The 20017-nt window shown below is 43.1% G+C and overlaps 3 protein-coding genes across 4 annotated transcripts; 2 read left to right on the forward strand and 1 right to left on the reverse strand.

The window, feature by feature from the left end:
• The first annotated feature begins 826 nt into the window (after positions 1-826).
• cfap300 (cilia and flagella associated protein 300) lies at positions 827-3652 on the forward strand. The gene is made up of 7 exons (XM_061694746.1): positions 827-958; positions 1108-1189; positions 2367-2430; positions 2500-2657; positions 2728-2900; positions 3106-3172; positions 3411-3652. Exons 1-7 carry the CDS (start codon positions 849-851, stop codon positions 3540-3542), a joined length of 786 nt encoding a protein of 261 aa, XP_061550730.1. The 5' UTR covers positions 827-848; the 3' UTR covers positions 3543-3652.
• A 961-nt stretch (positions 3653-4613) lies between these two features.
• Positions 4614-13750, forward strand: LOC133411627 (elongation factor 1-delta-like). 2 transcript variants are annotated; one of them, XM_061694201.1, is made up of 9 exons: positions 4614-4692; positions 7730-8173; positions 9388-9511; positions 10928-10987; positions 12231-12309; positions 12371-12456; positions 12544-12729; positions 13391-13585; positions 13667-13750. In XM_061694201.1, exons 2-9 carry the CDS (start codon positions 7734-7736, stop codon positions 13703-13705), a joined length of 1209 nt encoding a protein of 402 aa, XP_061550185.1. In that variant the 5' UTR covers positions 4614-4692; positions 7730-7733; the 3' UTR covers positions 13706-13750. The 2 variants fall into 2 exon arrangements, with proteins under 2 accessions (XP_061550185.1, XP_061550186.1); XM_061694202.1 differs by lacking the exon at positions 10928-10987 and having other exon boundaries at positions 4615-4692.
• LOC133411625 (tripartite motif-containing protein 16-like protein) lies at positions 12987-19281 on the reverse strand. The gene is made up of 8 exons (XM_061694198.1): positions 18939-19281; positions 17902-18054; positions 17230-17316; positions 16500-16733; positions 15289-15448; positions 15164-15208; positions 14621-14683; positions 12987-14558 (listed from the first exon to the last, which is right to left on the reverse strand). The coding sequence occupies exons 1-8, from the start codon at positions 19263-19265 to the stop codon at positions 14032-14034; spliced, it is 1596 nt and encodes a 531-aa protein (XP_061550182.1). The 5' UTR covers positions 19266-19281; the 3' UTR covers positions 12987-14031.
• Positions 19282-20017: the final 736 nt, after the last annotated feature.

Below are 20017 nucleotides of genomic sequence, written 5' to 3' on the forward strand. Positions count from 1 at the left end.
CTTGGAAAATGTAATGTAATGGAAAATGTTCGTGCCATCCAAGCGGAAAGTCGTTTTGCGTTTATTACCACTACCAAGGACGAAATGGAATTCATCGGTGTGGCTAATTTACGATATTTAGAAGGGTTTTTTTAATTTTGTTTTTGGCACATTTTTTTCATATATTAACCAGGATTTTTGGTGTCATTTTGAATCAGATGACTGACAAAAGTATATAGTTACATTAAATATGAGCAGATTATAAGAAATAGAAATGATAGAAGTACAAACAATTAAACGTACATGCAATACATTTTACTTGAATCCTTATGTCGGTACACATTTTTTTCTTTTCTGATACTGAAGTGCAGTGTTAATGTTCAAACTCTGCATAATGATACAGAGGCTTACAAAAAAAAAGTAGATTTTAGGAATAAAACTTCTGCATCATGTTACTGTTTAATATTGGTCATTTGGTGGTAAAGTACATGGAGAGCTTTTTTTTCCATGATACTTTGTTTAAAAAGTTTGAGAAGTACTGATCTAGTACGTCGACTTTATAATGTGCCATGAGTCCAAAGCAAACGTGACAGTGGCATAGTAGCGTTTACATACATTCGATTCTTCTAGAAAAAGAAGCTTCTTGACAGTAGACGTCTGCGCGTCCGTTGTCAAGGAAACGCAAAGAACCTGACAGAAAAAAAAGTGCAGAGCATTCACTTCGCTTGAATTTCGTTGAACGGCGTGAACGGAACATCGAACGCTCATTGGCTAGTGTGAGCACACTCGTCTCCGATTGGTCTGTTACTGCCACACAGCTCACTCTTTTTAACAATCTTCGTATCGCCTCAGTAGTACAGCAAGCTAACATGTCCGGCGATAAAAACGACTTTGACCAAACTTTTTCCTTCCGTCCAATTCCCTCCAGGAAGTTCTCGTTCTTGGAGGAAAAGGAAACTGTTGCTCTGTTGATGAAATGGTAAACTCGGAGACTCGAAGTACTCGAAGATTAGTAAACATACCTCGCTCTGTCGCCATCTTCCGGGTGTTCTTGTGTAATTATTTGACTGTTGTTCTTCTTGCTTCTTCTTCCTCTTCGTTTTCTTCTTCTTCTTCATCATCTTCCAGGTCCATGCTTGGGAGGCTGTCGGCAGAAACGTTCAGCTTCGACCAGAAGTTTCACCTTTACGACAGCGAGAGGTTTGTTCTGGTAAGACATGACGTCACTCTCATTTCCGAGTCTATTCAATAAAAATAATATATATATATATATATATATATATATATATTAAAAAAAAGAAAACTTTATTTGTTGCCTGGGAGACGACAATGGTTGCTACTCAAGGGCCACCTCATTAACTAGACCGCAGAGCTCAACTGTGTAAATTTACAAGCCACAGTAATAAATCTAATTTTAAATCAATTATTGAACATTATCTTTACCCTTTTATTATACAATTGTAGTTGTAGTATTAGACGGGGGTGGGAATGGTATGGCGCACAGGCCGCAGACAACCCACTTCGTAATTAAATTATCAAGAGTCTTCTGTGTGTTTTGTTTATTTCCCTTTTTTTCGCTAAAATTAGTTAGTTAAAATTGGTGTATTCTTTTTTTTAAATTATTTTTGCAATTATCTATTTTATTGAGAATAATAAATCTAAAAACACTTTAAAATGGTGATAGGTTTGGTCTGACTCCAAATTAACATGTGTGAATGTGATTTGTTAATTCGGAACAATTCTCAGTTTTAAGAGGGTGTTCGCTTGTGCACCCACATTATCTCAGTTGTTAAGTTTTTACTTGTCAAAAATATTTTTTCTTGAAATAAACCTGCGTGGGTTTTCTCCAGGCACTCCGGTTTCCTCCCACATCCCAAAAACATGCATTCATTGGAGACTCTAAATTGCCCATACTCATGACTGTGAGTGCGAATGGTTGTCTGTTTCAATGTGCCCTGCGATTGGCTGGCAACCAGTTCAGGGTGTACCCGCCTCCTGCCCGATGACAGCTGGGATAGGCTCCAGCGCGCCCGCGACCCTAGTGAGGATAAGCGTCTCAGAAAATGGATGGATGGATGGATGGATAAACTTATTTGAGTTTGCAGGTTATAGGTCAAATTAGTGATGGAAAAAGTTTGTAATTGGTTTATCTTTTTTTTACATCCCAAAAACTTGGCATTTGAACAGTGGTGTGTAGCCTTTTCATATCCACTGTGTATGGGTTGGTGTATACAGTCACTCCCTTACATGAGACAGGGCAATACCTGAAATCGAGTGCGCTATAATTCCTGATGCTTTGGGTGTTAGAGAACGGGGAACAGTTTTAAATTGTGGATAAACAAGCATAATAGGTCTCCTCTCAAGTTTGACGCCTTTATTTGTTGCAGTGTTTCTTCACAGACGCCAGCGTGGTCTCCAGTGTGAGGATGACGAGCACCTGGAAGCCTCTCGGTACGTGCTGTCATCTTATTGTCACTCCACAGTCCGTTTTTGAGGTCTGACCTTTCTTCTGCTTCATAGAAAAGCCAGTGGTGTCCGTCGACGTGGAGGTGGTCCCATGCACCAAGGTCTCCATGGAATTATTTGACCCCATCTACACTTGTGGCATAGTGGCGCCCTCTGGACACATCGGCAGGTGCTTCCACGACGTCTACCCGGACTATGACAAACTCCGAGAGGTGATCCTTCCTTTTAGTTACACATCTTTGTCCGTTTGACCTCCAAGCAGATGTCTCTGCGCACTTGCAGATGCTGCAGGATGAGGACTCTGAGAACTACCACATAATGGGGAGTGCTGAGCGAGGGGAGTTGCTGTTTCGCCTCTTCAAGCATCTCTGCCTCGGAGGAGAACTGAATCAGTATGAAGACACCGTCGAGCCTTACATCAGCGTCACCAAGAAATTGTACAAAGAGCTCATCAGGTACGAAAGGTCTAAGACAAAAACAGTTTCCCCATGGGAAATAATGGAAATTAAAATCATCTGTTTCAGGGTCTCTTTCCGAGTCGCCAACTATAATTTTTCCGAGCTGGTCCGCTTCAGTCGTCAAAGAGATTCCGTTATATTTCACCCGTTACCTCTACTTGGCAGAGGTAATAACAACTGTTCATCTTTGCTTTTCCCGCAGTGTTCAAAAGGATCCCGAAAGCAAAAAGATTGGCGTCGTCTCCGCAGTGCTCAAAGTGCACGTCTACGTAAGTACCGTTTACTGGATTTGACGTCAGGCCGTGTGGCTTCAGTTGTCGCTTTGATTGACTGGTCACCAATCCAAGGTCTACTCTGGCTCTTGCCCAAAGTCGGCTGGGACGGGCTCCAGCTCCCACCCGACCCTCAACAGGATAAGCGGTGGTAAAATGGAAAATGGATGGAAGGATTTAGGCTGAGATGGCAAACTAACTTCTCCTCGTGTATCATGTGTGTTTTGCCCCGTAGGATGAGTCGGGCCAGTGTCACCCCGGGAGACGAGACGAGGAGCAAACGTTTGCCTACCTGATGGTGGACCCCAATAAACACCACGTGACGCTACTCTCCCACTCTTATGGTGTTGGAACCATGACCCTTTGACAGTGGAAATGGTCTCATACAGGAAATAATCCATCTTGGATCATAATAACTGTGTATCGACATACATCCTGAGTGATAGAAAATTGTATTACCTCCCATACAAAAAAAAAAAAAAAAAAAAAAGCATTAATCCTAGTTCACAAAGCGGTTGAGTTTGAGGAGAGGATAAGAGAAAAGCAGCATTGTTTTGGGGACAATTTTGACCTTTTCTTTTTAAAAGTAGTGGAAATGTGTTGGGATTTAAAAGGTTACACATCATCCCTACGGGTTCACACAAGACTGTGCCCTTTTATTTGAAAAGGAAAGGTTAGGCAATCTAACGTTGTCCATTTGTCCTTATTTTCCATTTAAAATGATTGCTTATTTGTTCTTTAATCCGTGTAAATTTACACTACTGTTACGATCTCACAATTATCTAAACGTGTGGGGCGGAATCTATATGTAATGTATTAATAGGGGTTGTGTCTAACAATCATTTTAGCAAAAATATTAAAAGACCGTTTTATTTTTTAATAAATTGAACAAAATGACGTTGTCACTATAGGAAAATGAATTCAATCCATTTGTGAATGAGGCTGGAACATAACAAAATGACTACTTGCCGGATGCATTGTATATGATTGTATTCTGCCCCTGACAGGATAAATGACGACATGTATATGATCTAAAAATACTTATCCCGAAATATCACTGTATTTAAAATGTGATAAAAAATGTAAAATAAAATAGTACGTGGTCGAATTCAATTCAATTACATGACATTCACGTCAAAAAAGGACGCGGAAGCCGAAAATTGTTAATACAAACGCAACGTTTCCTGGATTCTCTGGCATTGTGGGAAATGTAGTCTTCACCAAAAATGAATCATACCACTTTCAAATGTAATCGTAAATACTGGTAAACGAGACTTGCGTATTTTATATTCAGCGCAGGCATATTATTGTGTTTCAAATCACATAATAAACACAACTAAGAACATTTGAACGATGTATTAATCGATGTTCTAGAATAGTGGGGAAGTGGCCACCCCCTCCGCGTTCGACGAATAAAGTCGTCCGTTTGACGGCAGCCCTTTTCCTGTCGGATAACAACCGCGACAGCACGCGAAGGTACGGTTCCGGAGCTTTATAACGTCGAATCAAATAAACGGGTAAGTGTTGACAGGTCGCACCGCGATCGCCCTGAAACCTCAAACAAACGCGTACGGAGTAACAGCGACTGTGCGACATTTGGACTCGTTTGAGCGCCACGTGCAAGTTCGCAGCTGTCAAAAACTTGCACGGAGTTGTCATGTGTCGGACGACATCGAGATTGCGAGTCGATATCGCTAATTTGTGCACTAAAAACGACGATTAATGTCTAAATGTTTGTAGTGTCTTTATACTTTGTTTTTTTTTTTACTTTATTTATACTTTATTATGATACTTAATAGAGATCATTAAGACCGATAATGGAGCCTGTATCACATTGATTGACACGCTTGGACTTTGATAATAACACTGTAATTTGGTCATATAAAATTAGTTTAAAAGTGAAATATTGTTTGTTTTTATGTCCTATGTTGTCAGCTGCCAAAGGTGAGTGTTAGCCATCATGTTTTGTTTGAAATCGTGGTCTAATAAATGTCCTGCCTGTTCAATTAATTCAAATCTGTCAACTGACTTGCATGAAAAGCATCAACTGGTAAAACTGCTTGTGGATAAATCGGGAAGCTGTTCGTTTCTATGATGAAAGACACAATAATGTAAAATAATTGGATGTGAAGCTGAACAATCTTTTAAAAAAAAAAAAAAAAAAAAAAAAAACATTGCACACTCTTTTCATTGTCTCGCTGAAATTAGCCAGTTGTTAGGGTCTCATGCAAATTAAGCCCTGTACAGCATAACAGTGAGGCGGATGTGCAGAACGACACTCAGAGACATTTTCAAAAGTAGTGGGCCGATTTCTATACTTATTTTATCATATCCTATATTTATATAGCTGTTAAAAAGTAAATGTTCCATAATGTCTCCTTTTAAAGATGCACTAACAGCGAACGTCGGCCCCACTACATTTTCAAAAGTAGTGGGCCGATTTCTATACTTATTTTATCATATCCTATATTTATATAGCTGTTAAAAAGTAAATGTTCCATAATGTCTCCTTTTAAAGATGCACTAACAGCGAACGTTGTATGATTGTAGGTAATGTACGGGAGATTTTTTATTTTATTTTGTAATTGATGTTTACCTGCTTGTGCGATGCAAAGTTAGCTTTTGCTTTGTCTTAATTAGCGGGAGCATTCTGAATTCAACACAATGGAATCGTGTCTTTTGTGCTTTTCTCTCTCTTAATTGAACACTGCTGGTGTGGTTTATGATTTGTCTCGAAGCGCTTTCTCCTGGAATCATTGAAAACAAATGGCAGTGAAACCTCTAGAGTCCAACGAAGTCCGTGGGGAATTATGCAAATGTGACTTGACAGTAATGCTAAACACTTGTGTCGTCCATCCTTCAGAAGTTACACGGCCACTGTACGACCTCTTTAAGTTTGTGCGCAACTTTACGGGCGTTGGAATTTGGAGCTTCCACTCTCATTTCGAATCGTGTGGCGTTGAGGAAACGACGACAATCCATTCAAGTTGAAAAGTGTAACGTGAGATTGAGCCATTAGCTTTATTTGGCGGCCACGCTAAGGCAGACATTTTGAATATTAAGACTAGTATTCTTGTTGTCCTTCCTGAAATTAAAATGAGCACATTTTGGGGGCGGAGGGTTAAATGAAGCTTTTTGATCAATCATCACCCTTCAAGAGCATGTCAAAACCACTTTAAGGGCGTACTTGCATGAGGTCATTTTAACCATGCCTGAGCCCACTTGGGACTAAGTCACGTTTGTGCGAGTGCTGTGATGTACAGTCCATCGGTACACTTCCGTTACTGTAATTGGTCATTACTTTCCTGTTTATGATACCTGGCACTTTGCACGAGGCAAATAAAAATACTGACTAGAAATTGGGGCTCGAACGCTCCCTCTAAATCCCGATGTTTGTGTTGCCAGTCACCAATGACTAGCGAATCACAATCGAATCGTTACTCCTCGTACTATTCCGAAATAGACGTCCAACAAATGAAAAATCCAATTTGATTATTTGTCATATATATATTGAACCGGAAAGAGTACGCTGTCACGTTTTAGCTGCAGTCTCACTGCGGAAAAGTTTTTCTTTACTCGAGTTTATATCGGCTTACTCTAACCTGCGTCCCTCGCTGTACCGTGGCCAAAAGTAGAACCTGGGTTGGTTTTGCACCATTCGGTGATGTAAATAAATCCTCGCCGCCTGGGAACAGTTGCTAGCTTGCTCGTTAGCCGGCTAGGCTCTTGTCATCTGCCACGCTTTTTTTGGATCCTGCTCAACTTTGCCCCCATTCATTCTGCTGCGGTCTAGCGATGGCTCCTTTCCCGCTCTGGTTGTGGCGCTGCCGTGAATATCCGTGCAGCGCCTCGGGCTAGGATATCGGACGCCAAATTACGCGGAGATCGTCGTCTCGGTGGAGGGCTGTAGACCTCGTCGCCGTCCCCGCTGAGGCCAATTGCGCACATTCCCAGAAACTATTGCGCGAGAAGTCAAGACGCCGTCGGCCGTAAACACAGGCGACAAATTGTCATCGGAATAAAGTAGTATGATATTCTAAGATTCGTTCTGATTCGAGTCCAAACATTTTGATTCGCTGATTGCTTTTCCACGCCCACTCGATTTAACTTTGGGATAGCTCCTCTGGCCTAATATTGCCACCACCGTATGCTATAGAAATATACTACTAGAAATAATCCAGTGGGGCAAAACAAGTAAAAACTAAATAAATAAAATCCACATTGCGCGCAATGTAAATATCCTGATTGATGTGGTTGCCTCTCATTAGTTATTAATAACTAACGAGCGGCAACTGCCATCCTGCACAATGGAACTAAGCGGAATGGCACATTAGGGTAAAAAGGTCGAAGCGATGACACCACTTAACAGGCTGACATGAGAATGTTTCAAAAATTAGCGCCAGCGCAGCGGTGTACAGGAATCTCAGCCCAGTCCGCAACGGTTTGAATGCCCTCGGGTGAGTACGCCCTGAAAGCTGTTGTGTGAAATTAAAGCTAGCCGCCGCTTGTCGCGTCTCTTCTCTGTGAGAAGAAGCTTTGTTCTTTCCCCCTAAGCGGGATGGATCAGTCGAAGTCTGAGCAGGGAGGGGCCCCTAAGCCCGCCGCCACTCCGGAAAGGAGCATCATCAGCGGAGACAACCTCCAGTTCGGGAAGATGCGGCGCCACGCCCGCTCGTCCCAGTCGGAGAACCAGACTTCGGGGCCCGAGGAGGAGTACTTGGGCTCCTCGGCGGAGGCCGGCGGCTCCTACGGAAGAAGCCCCGGCGTCCACGCCAAGATCTTCAAGCCGCATTCGTCCTCCCCGAGGAGCCCCAGGGCCCACTGGGCCAAGCGCCCCCAGCAGGACTCCTCCCAGATCCCCACGGTCAAGTCGTCCGGCACTCCCCACCGGCACTACAGCAGGGGCCGCTACCGCACCTCGTCCGAGACGGAGAAGGGAGCCAGAGGCGCCAGGGAGCCCAAGTTTCGGAGGAAGGGCCTCTCTGAGAGCGACAACAGGTCGGGACGGGACAAGTATCACACACCAGGAATGGCGGCGACGTGACGCGTACTACTATTTGCCTGCCTCGTTTGGCCTCCGTGTTGTCGTTTGTGTTTATCTCCACTATGTGTCAAAGCTGAACAGAGGGAGTTGAATGGTTCAATGTGGCTGACGTTTGTGTGGTGATCCCGCTGAGCAGACAAGCCTGCCTCGCTGCACCAGGAATGTGTTGACTTGACACAAGCAGGCCGTTTGTTTCATTGCGACTTCTAATTTGTTTCTTCAAGAGAATTTGCCGTTTTCATTTTTTCAGATTTTTGTGTGCGCACTCACCGGTGAATGCCAAAAGAATATCTGCATAATGCAATGCGATCAAAATAAGAGCTTTCACAAAAGACTCTGCCTTTAAGAGGAGACTGTATTTGACGTTCTGCTGGGGAAAAAATAGTATTTGGCTACGTTCGTTATTGTGGATGCAGTTTGTGCTCTGAATCATGCTGAGGGGTTTGTAATATTTTAATGTCGAGCAAAAGGGTCAAAGTATTGAATGAACGTCTGTATGATTCCGTGCACAATCTTCAACCACAATAACAAGCAAGTGGTCATAAATGGTATTCCTTCCTTCAATTTGGTTGCCAAAAGCGTCAATTCCACCAATACATAAGCGGCCATTTTGTGGGAAATTGGTGTAAAAGGCAATAGAAACCCATTTGACTGCGGCGCTGCTTGGTGGTGAACTTGGTCGTGATTTTATTTATTTTGGCAACAAGAGGTCATAGATTTGGCCAGTTAGGAAGAAGTACCAGTTAAGAACGTGTTTATTATTGTGGTTGCAGGTAGTGCGCTCCATCATGAGGCGTTTCTAATATTTTGGTTGTCTAGCAAAAGGGTGAAAACAGAAACTGATGCAGCACACAAATGTCGTCCCCAATAATAAACATACGATCGTAAATTGAATTTCTTTCTTAAATATCCACCACCGGGTAGCGTAACGTTTTACGGACCGATCCTGTATAATGGCTGCATAGGAGCAGCATTTGAAGTTGTTTACAGCTGCTTTTTTTTATGTTTTAAAAAGACAGATTTTCTTGTACTGGATCTAATTCTGTGTGTGTGTGTGTGTGTGTGTGTGTCAAGGTAGTAATGTCTTAATAGCTCAGCACAGCATGTTGCCTAGTTGTTTCTATCGGTGCAAATTAGAGGTGTACGTTGTATTTTGTTTCGTCCTCAGTGCCAACATGAGTGGACTTCAGTGCCTCGCTGCCGAGAAGGTCTGGTTCGACAAGCACCGCTTCGATGAGGCGGAGAGGAAGTTCTACGAGGCTGCCAATGGACCCGCCCCAAAGCAGCAACAGGTGGGTCCCTCGTTCTCTTTTCGGGGGGGGTTTAAAAAAAAAAACATTTACATATTTATCGATTGCAGGGAAGAGGAACTGTTTTCCTTTCTGTTAGGAGCATTTGTGGGTCGTTCGAACATTTGGTAGGCATGTCTGTCATGAGTCGGCCTACAAAAAGTCAAGATGGGTCATTTCGGCCTTTTCTCCCTCAAGACGGCTCACCCTAGATATTTTTGTCCCATTTTTCCCAAATTGAAGCTACGTCTTGGCACCCACTGTGGTAGATTTGGGATCTTTTGTCGTAAAACCTTCAAGCCCCCAAAAGGTCCCCTGTCCTCTCATTCGTTGGCCTCTGTTGGTTTAAGCCACGGTTATATCATCGCTTCAAGCAGCTGTGTGCGTGTGTGCTCGATTTAGCAGCCTTAGCGAGGTCAGGTGGTTTGGCAGCTGTCCTGCCTCTTGTAGGATCCACTGCTGCCATGCCGCGAAATACAGACCACAGTATCTCGCCTTCGTTTCCTTAGGCGGAACAGAAGCTATGCGATTAACGGTGAGAAAAGCGTCAGTTGCACCGCCAGGTGTGCAGGTTGTCATTGTGGCGTTTTTAAAATTTTTTTCATTGTGTGTGTCACGTGTGCTCGCGCAGACAGACTCTATCAGCTTAATATAAAGTCCAGTTAGATAAGGGCAAATCCCAACTGACCGACGCTAAGTGCAAGCCGTGACGTTCTGTATTGATTTTAGTGTCCTTGTCGGTTAGTTAGCGGGATACTACAGTGCAACTAACTCAAGTTAATTTGCATAGCCCTTAATCACAAATGAGTATCAAAGGGATTCACGGGATCACAATTGACAAAGACTGACAACATCCCCTCATCTAAACACCCCATTCGGGCAAGGGGGAAAAAAAACTAATCTCCATTTGGCGAGAAAAGAAGAAACCTTGAGAAGGGACGACAGATGGAGGGATGCCCCTTTCAGGGTGACCAGGCTGCGATGGCTGTCGAGTGGGCGACATTTATTACATAGTATGATGCTGGACAATGTTAATTATGACTCCGTAAGAGTCCATTTAAAGCGAGGAAGGGAAGATCTAGTCTCGGTTGGTCGGCGCATAATCCATATAGCAATAGTCTCTCCGAGGGGGGAGGAGAGAGGAGAAGTGGCAGTAAAACAGGCCCATGTGCGTTTTAACTTTTTTTTCATCGAGGGAACTCATATGGTGAATCAGAATTTTGAGTGCACTCGCAATGATTATGCCACTTGTGGTAAATTAGGCCTTGGTAGAGGTCCAATCTCTGCTGGTTGCCATTATATGCAAAATAGGAAGATCAATCTAATGTGACTCAAGCGAGGGTGTTTTTTTTTTTTTGGTCTTGTTTTAACATAACCTTCTCTTCATCCTCCCGTCGCCTGCGCTTTCAAACGCCGCAGGTGAAAAGTGGCGCGCACCAGCAGGCCAAAGGGCGCCCGCACAAGCGCCAGCACCGAAACGTAAGTCCTGAGTGTGCGACCGCCGCACGGCCGCCCCGGAACGTTTGACGCTTGTGTGGACTCACCAACATGTCGTCAACGCACGCAGTGTGTCTTAATTGTGGTGGATTCTTTTTTTTTTTTTAATCATCATGTTCATAATCGCAATCATAAAATGTTAATTTGATGTTAAATACTCCATCCATAACATAATTGCATTCGTTTTGCATTTTTGTGTGTGCAGAACACTGGTCATTTTGTTCATAACAGTACTCGTGATCTAAACATGGGCGAAAAATTGCATCAATTTTGATTTATTATTTCAGATTTCCAAACCACAGTATTCAGTTTCATCCACGTGTATTAGAACACAAGCAAAATCCAGGTGTCGTCTTGTGGTCTACAACCATGGTTCAAGTTTTTAAACCATGAAAAAACTAGCATCTATTTAATTGACTACTATGTATCCCACAGATTAAATTTTATTTTAATTACGTTTAGATTAAATTCATGTCTCTTGAATTACAATGAATTAATAAGGAAATGAATCTTTTTTTTTTTTTTAAATCATTTTTGCCCACCGTTGAAACTAAGGTATAGAATTGTAGTAATATTCTCATTTAAAAATGTCCATGAGAATGATCAGAAATGCAATAAGAAACTTCTGACTTCTTAAACTTTTCCGTTTCGTAACCCATGTTCAGATCTGTGAAATTGTATTTAATTCATATTCACTTGCATGATGATGTGAAATTGAATGGGGTGAAGATGCAAAAGGAGAAGGAATTCTTTTTTTTTTTTATGGGGGGGGGGGGTGTTCATGGTGAGCAAGGTAAAAAAAGAAATAAATGCAGCAATATTCTAATTCAGAATTTTCCATGAGAATTGTCAGGAATATAATTGGAATAACTGGATATTTTTATTTTTTTGGCATCGATCTTGTTTGCATCTTGGTGCTAAGGTTGTTAAAGTGAGGTGAGCATCATTTAGCCAAAAGTAGTCTTGCCGCCGCCTTATGGCATCGAGAAATCCTTTGGTCGTTTCAATAATTTAATTTTTTCAATTACTCGCAGAGTTGTTTCGCTGAATTTCTCATGGAAACCTTTGCAACCAATGTTTCAGTTCTCAAACCATTACCACTGTGAAATTGTATTTAATTCATATTGGCATGCATGTTCAAATGAAATTCAATCCCTAATTATAGTGTGAATCATTACGTGCTTGCGTTCATTAAATATCTGCTCGTTGCGTCCCCACGCCGCAGTCTTCCTCACATTCAGGAGAGCAGGAGCTGAATGCCCGCATGAAGAGCCTGGAGGTGGAGAACCAAACTTTGCACAAAGGTGGGCACATTCAAGTTTTCTATAGCATGCCTGGACGCTAACTGCAGTCTTGTTTTGCCAGTGGTGGGCGATATGAGGGCCGCCCTGCAGAAGCTTGAGTCCAGAGTGGCTCAGCTGGAGAAGAACCCCGTGCTCCCCGCAGTCAAGGTAGAAGACGATGACGACGACGACGACGACGACGTCATCTTACCTGCTGGGTGTTTCTCAGTCTCTTAATCTCTTCTCCTTCGTTAGGCCGCTCCCGCCAAACAGGCGGAGGAAAATGGGGACGACGACGACGACGTGGACTTGTTCGGCAGCGACGACGACGACGACGAGGCGGCCCGTCTTAAGCAAGAGCGCGTGGAAGCGTACGCCGCCAAGAAAGCCACAAAGCCCACCCTGATCGCCAAGTCGTCCATTTTGTTGGACGTCAAACCCGTAAGTCGCAGTTCATTCCGTGACTGGGCTCGTGACTCAAATAACTCTTATCATGAATTACCTTTCTCCGCTGAAACGAATAGAAAATGTCAGCAATCCGTCCCAGGCCCGCAAACATACAGTAATAACAGAAATGGTTTTGCGACTTTTTTTGCTTGAATTCAATCGATATTGTGCTGCTCCTGGTGTTTGTACCGTGGCCACCAGGGGGCAGTATATCATCATACACAGATTTGATCATGAAACGTAAACACTGTCGTAACTAAGATGCAGAATTTGTTGCTGCAGTTTGTTCAAACATCAGTTATTGAAAAGTTATTTAACTACTGTGATAGTTATGCTAGTTACATTGGCCTGTCTATTGCCTTTTCCAAGATGTATTAGCATGAAGCTAGTGGACTTTTAAGTCAGTTTGGATGTTTTTTTTACTATGAGCTTCAAACTGGATTGGCTAAAAAAAAACCAGCTTGAACCAAGCACAACTGCCCTTTATTTAACAAAACATTTAAGAACCATTGGCTATGTGCCCACTTTCCCAGTATTCATTTTCTTAGAACCAATGGTTATTTTACCCCCAAAAAATAAAAAGACTGCTCGTACGTCAAGGTGCCAACTTACCTAAGTTTTTTTTTGTTTGTTTTTTGTTTTTGCATCTTCCCAGTGGGACGACGAGACGGACATGACCAAGCTGGAGGAGTGCGTGCGCTCGGTGCAGATGGACGGCCTCCTGTGGGGCGCGTCCAAGCTGGTGCCGGTGGGCTACGGCATCAAGAAGCTGCAGATCAACTGCGTGGTGGAGGATGACAAAGTGGGCACTGACATCTTGGAGGAGGAGCTCACCAAGTTTGAGGACTTTGTGAGTCAACAAAATACACAACTTTATCTTGGATTTGATAGCTTTGAGGAGCAGTTTTCGTTTTTGGTCTCGCTCTTGCAGGTCCAGAGTGTCGACGTGGCTGCCTTCAATAAGATCTGAACAAAGTGCTGCTGTTTGATGGTTCATTAAAATGTAAAAACTCAACTTCTGCTTTGGCTCCTTCATATAAACATGCACAACATTGGGTACGCTTGCACAATGAACTCCAAAATATTCTTTTCAAAGATTTCCATCTGGATGTCAGTAGACCTATCGGAGATTAATGCATGTATTTTTAGTAAAGAATTTACATTTTGCACAATTTCTTTTCAGCACCATTTGCTTGATGCATTTTTTTTTTTTTTTTTTTTTGCAAAAATATATTTTTCTGTAAATGTAGATATTTTTCATCCATCTTTTGTGTTTGATGCAACGAGACCTCACAATTACAGGGAGCACAGCTTCAGAGTAGACCCCAATCCCACCCAAAATCCCGGGTACACAGGCTGGCTGAAAGTGGCGTGGACGCTGTAAAGTAGGAACATGCGGTCCGAAACATTGTAGAAGGACAAAATCCCGGCCCGGAAGTCCAGATAGACTCCTATCCTATTGGCGCAGAGCGCAGCCACGCTGGCGCTCTGCTTGTCGTGGCGGAAGGTGCACGTGGCGCTGGAGCAGTCCAGGCTCCAAGACTTGGCGTTGTGGCCGAGCTTGCTGTCGCCGCCTCCGCCGCGCCTGCTCATGCTGCGGTAGCACACGCCGACGGACGCCCCGCCCTTGCCGGCCCACGCCACCTCCCAGTAGCAGCGACCCGCCATGCCGGCGCGACACAGTACCTGCGCCCAGTTGCTGAAGCGCTCCGGGTGATCCGGGTACGGCTGGGCATCGGAGCGCGTGGTCGCCGCCCGGTGGCCTTCGGACAAACTCAGGTAAGGGTTGGCCGTGTTGGGGTCCAGCGTCATGTTTTGGTAATCTGCACATAGCAATTCAGTTTCACATGCTGGCGATAGCGTTTAAAGGCTAAATTGTACTCACAGTGTAAAAATTCTTCTCTTGTCTTTGGTTCAGAGTTGTATAGTATGTGAGCATCTATTGTAACTAGAAGGAGAACAGGAAAAAAGACAATTACCCATCCATCAACATTTTTTGAATTCAAACGACCGATTCTCCAAGTACTTCTGGGCTCATCTCGCTCGGCTAGGAAGGGAAAATTCCTAAGCAAAAAAAAAAATAAATGAGAATCCAAAGAGGCCCTTAGAGTCTTCAATGAACCGAACACGCATGTTTTTAGAATGTGGGAGGAGAAAAATCAATGCAAGCGTTGGGAGAATAATTATGCCAACTCCGCAAAGAAGAGCCTGAGCCACGATTCGGACCCAGAACCAACCACTATTTCACCATGATGAAAAATCAAATACTGTTTTTGTGCCAATTTATTGCCAGATTTTCATATCAAACAAAATGTTCTTTCAGAGCAATGCTTGGTATTTGTCATGAATCCTTAAAAACGTCAACAGGATTCTTGCTTCCTGAATCCAATCCCATCTTGTCGCTTTGACGGCAACCTTATTTGCATACCTTTAGTCTTTTCATTTGCCATGCTGGTTTCCTTCAGTGAAATCACTGCAAACGAACAGATGTAAATGTCATTCACTCCGTATTACCGTGAATTTAGTGTTAATGTGTTAAGTTGTGTTAGTTGCCTTTATCGGAGACTCTGTTGAATTCTCTCTGGAGGTTTTCGTCCAGATCTACCTTCAGCTCCGCCAGGCCTTCTCGCATTCTTTTGTACATCAAGTACGGGAGCGTGTCCGTGTCGGGAATCTGCACCGGCTTAGATGGGAAATGAAGGGATCTGCACTTCTGGAAGTAAAAATGATTTTTTTTTTAAATCAACTGGGAATAGGGCTGGGCGATACAATAAAAATGTGATTTTTTTTCTTGCAAAAATCTTTTATTTTTTTCCCCTTATAGAAAATGCAATGACCTTTTTGTTTTTCGCTCCTCGGATTTGCTTTCCCCCCCCCCCTTGTTTCCAAACAAGCTTTGAAACAGTTTAGCCGCAGCATTAACTTGGATCAACATTTACATATTTTTTTCTTTACACATAATGTGAAAATAAGTGGTTTCCCCTGGGGGAAAAAAATAAATAAATCTCCCTTTCAGCAACACGATTCATAATAAATGAAAATTTTGAACATTTGAAAAGTTCAGTAACCCAAAATGAGTCAAACAGCATGGCTCGGCTGGTCCATATCTAAGGGGGCAAGAGAGTGAAAACCAAAAATACATTTTAAAAAAGGCTTTTTACATTTGCTATCTCACTGAGTGCCTGGATGTGGAATTTTTCCCCCAACCCCTTTTTGAGGGAGTTGTACGACCGCCCTGGATACTAATCAGTCAACAAATCAATTTTTTGTTTTCTGTATTCATAATTTGTTACTTTAAGAGCTCTGGGATTTTCATGCAGCAACCTTATGTGAACTGCCAATTTGAAATAATGTGCTGTTTTTGAATAAAGGGATGGAAATTGAAACTTTTTAATCCGATTCATCGATTAATTGAAAAAAATAATTGAATGATTAATCAATTTTTTAAATAACTTAGTTGCAGACTTAGATTCCATTCATGTCTGTTTTTTAGCAATACCTAAAGTTGCTCGTTGCTTTTTCGAAAAATAGTCACTAGAGTAGTCCAAAAGGTCGCCAAATATAGTGAACCAATCTCAATGTTGGCAACACTAACTCTTCTTTTATAAAGTAGGTCCTTTTAGTTCGCAGCCTTGTTGTTACTGTAAGCAGTGCACATAAGCAAGGATGCGCTTTGAACTGCAGACTTGAATCACTAAAACTGATTCATCGCCAGCCCTACCTAACAATCAGTAAACTTGTGGAGTCCATCTGTCACCACGTACCTGAAGAAAGTGGAGATGGTCGTCGCTGCGGCAGAGCTTCTCCAGCTCGGCTTCGCTCCTCCGGACTTCCGCCGTCTCTCGGTCGAGCTTCTCCTGCAGCTGCTGGGTCTGCGCCAGGGCCGCCCGCTCGCGCCCTCGGATCGCCTCCTTCACGTCGCACCGCTGCTTCTCGATGGCGCGGAGCAGCTTGGAGAACACCCGGTCGCTCTCCTCCTCCGCCGCCTCGGTGGCGTGCTGAGAACCGGGGGGGGGGAGCGCGATTACAACTCGTTGAACAGGAGACGGTTCTCACTGCGACATACGCCGGGGTTACAAGGCTTAGTCAGGATAATATGAGAAATGTTATGAATTCAATTGCGTATGCATTTTACCAAGCACGCTCATGCTAATGTGTAGACACAGACTTAAAAGGCCACGAGGTGACAGCGTCGCTCTGCAAAGATCTTCCTGTCCGTTCTCCATCACGTGTTTGTCAGGCATCTTTACAGGGTGAGCAGTTTTACTTTATTGCATCTTGCGTGGTTAAGTTATTTTTACACTATAAAGTTGAAATGTTACTTAGTAAAATATAGTGTCAACAATCAGTGGCAATTTTGCATTCGGGGCAAAGCAGACGGTACTTTTTCGTTTCTGTATTTCTGTAACATTTCTGCAACTATATGTTTTTTTTTTTGTTGTTTTTTTTGCGTTTTCCAACAAATTAGATGTAAAAACATGGACACACACTCACTTTGATGTATCGGACCACATAGCGAAGCTCCTTCTCCACTTCGTTAAGATTTTGCGCGCACTTCAAAGACGCTTCTTGGAGTTTTTTCTGCAAAAACATGAAATCACACACACACACACAGTTTTTAGTCCCTCGGGCGTCTGTAAGTAAACTCACCAGTGTCGATCTTTCCTGGGGGAAACCTCCCATGTGCAACAGAAAGATGGTTCCAGATGAGACAGGAAAGCTTTCGGCCACTCGGAAGGGCAAACACATCTGAAAGGCGTCTGGCAGGACGTTTCATTTTTAGGGGGTTTTAAGTTCCAGTTTTTGTTCCTTAATCCCATTGGCTTGATTGGACTCAGTTGGCAGTCGGTATTGACAAGCCGCGTGAAACAAAGGACTTTGTCGTGAATTAGAGTGAAGGTCGTGGGCCTCTTCCGAAAGTCAAATCTATCCTCCATGCCACATTTCCTCAACCTTTGTTGGAATACATCATCAGGTCAAGAAGCGATGAAAAGGTGATTTCTTCAGTGTGGGTGGTCTAATATTTGTTTTTTCCCCCCCTCGTCTATGTGCCATGTATTGACATTTTCGATTACATTAGTGGTCAATATCACTTTGATTGTAAATAAGTTCAATGGATCATCTTGACAGACTGAAGTGAATCTTTAAAACAAACAAAAAGGAAACCTGCTGCGCCGCTCGTTCGTTCCCTGGCCGCACGACGTCGTGGTCCTTGTGGCCGTTGATGCAGCGCAAGCACAAGACCTGATGGTCAGTGCGGCAGTATCTCTTCACCGGCTTTTGGTGTTGTGGACACAGCGTCTCTCCAACGTCACTGGTCTGTGATAATAAAAATAAAAAAATAAAAAATACAATATGCGTGCTCAGTTTCAATTGTACTTTACCAACTTTTGTTTTCTATTTTTTTTGGGGGGGGGGGGGGGGAAATAATTTTTTTCTAAATCAAATCGTAAATAGCCATATTTTTAACAGTAATGTTGTAAGATGAGTTTGAAAGGATATTTCAGTCTTTTGGGATCATAGTTTGACAATTATAATCTCATCCATAATTTGCACATTTTAGCTATTTGTGTCGGCGTTATTAAAAATGTTTGGTTGATGAAACGGCTAAAGCTAAATACTAATGGCAAAAAAAAATGGCTTCTTTCCAGATATTTGCAAAGAATTCAAGAAACATTTTGACTTGAAAAAAAGCCATATTACATTGCTGCTGTTTTTTATTTATGTATTTATTTCAGTTAATAATTCAATTTTATTTTTTATGACTAGTTGGCGCTGCTTTTCAAAGACAAATACCCCCCATGATTACAAACCCTTTGTAAAGCTTAATCCAAGTCTTTTCTGTAGAGTCAGTCATTGAAGAAATGCAGTTTGACAATAACAGCAGGCTACCTAGGATGAGTTTGTTTTGTCATTAAATAAAGTGAATCTCCGAACACAAAATGTGGTTTATGATTTTAAACAACGTACGTCAATAACGTACCGCTTTCAATTAGCATTTAACCACAGTTTACCAAGCATCCATTGCACCTGTTTATTTTTGTCTGTAAAGCGTCTTTTGAGTTTTATGCAAAGCGCGGTACAAAACGGCTAAAACAGTGATTCTTTACCATGTGACATTCAATCTCTTATTAACGTGCCTCATTTTGTGTAACTTTATCGTTTTTTTTTTTTTTTTTTTTACAAGGTCGTTGTGTCGCTACCTTCGGAGCCACTACCCTGCCGTGTCCCCGCCCACGGAGGCGCTCCTCGGCCGGCTGCTCTCGGACTCCGCTCCGGAGGAACTTCTCCACCAGCTCGCCCAGGACCGTGTTGCGATTGAGCAGCGGTTTCGGCTTGAACTCCTGGCGACACTGCGGGCAGCTGTACTGGGCCTTCTGCGGATTGCCTCTGCTCCAGTAGTCCTCGATGCAGCCCAAGCAGTAGCTGTGGCCGCACGGGATGGTCACCGGGTCCCGCAGAACCTCCAGACACACCGAGCAGCTGAACTGGTCCTGTTCGATGGAAATAGTGGAACTAGTCGCCGCCATTTTGCTCCCGTGAGAGACGAAAGTGGACGAGTGGGCGTGGCTTACAGGTGTGTTGATAAAGATTGCACCTGCTGTAGGCGGGGAGACGTGACGTCAGAAAAGCGCGTCGTTGGAACTTGGAACCGTCATGTTGATATTGGGCAAAACGGCCGTGTTTTGAATTTTATATACCTAGTGGACTGCTGTATATACCTCACTCAGCAGTCAAATTAAAAATGGTGTTTAGAGTACTACTCGGGCGTACCATTAATTATGTCATGAGTGTCCAAGGACAAAACCTGTGGCACTGCTATGACAACATGTCGAAAATACCCCTTTTTGGGCCCCTTGGTAGCTTTTAATGGCTGGTGGCTACTAGGGAGCCGTAAACACTGTAATGACACGTATTATTATGACCTGTATATTTAATTATGTACTTACACGTCAGCCTTTGAAAATTTCCCTAACCCGCAATATGCAGAACGTCACTTGACCAACAGGTCATAATAATACGTGTCAAACAGGCGAGCGGGATTGCTGTGTGTGCCACAATAACTAGCAAAACTAGCAAAACAATGGGTTGATGATGTGTCATCTTTGGTGATATCTTGCGGTAAACAAAAGGCAACGTGGACTTTTCCAGTTCCTACGGGTGCGCTGTCCCAGTTTGTTTCGCAATTCAACCGAGCCGAGAGAAAGTGGTAGCTGCAAACCTAATGAGGACAAGAGAAAACGGAGGGATAAATCTGTCCCGATTGACACAAAAGGTAAGC

This window comes from Phycodurus eques, chromosome 13, assembly GCF_024500275.1.
Source record: "Phycodurus eques isolate BA_2022a chromosome 13, UOR_Pequ_1.1, whole genome shotgun sequence".
NCBI lineage: Eukaryota > Metazoa > Chordata > Actinopteri > Syngnathiformes > Syngnathidae > Phycodurus > Phycodurus eques.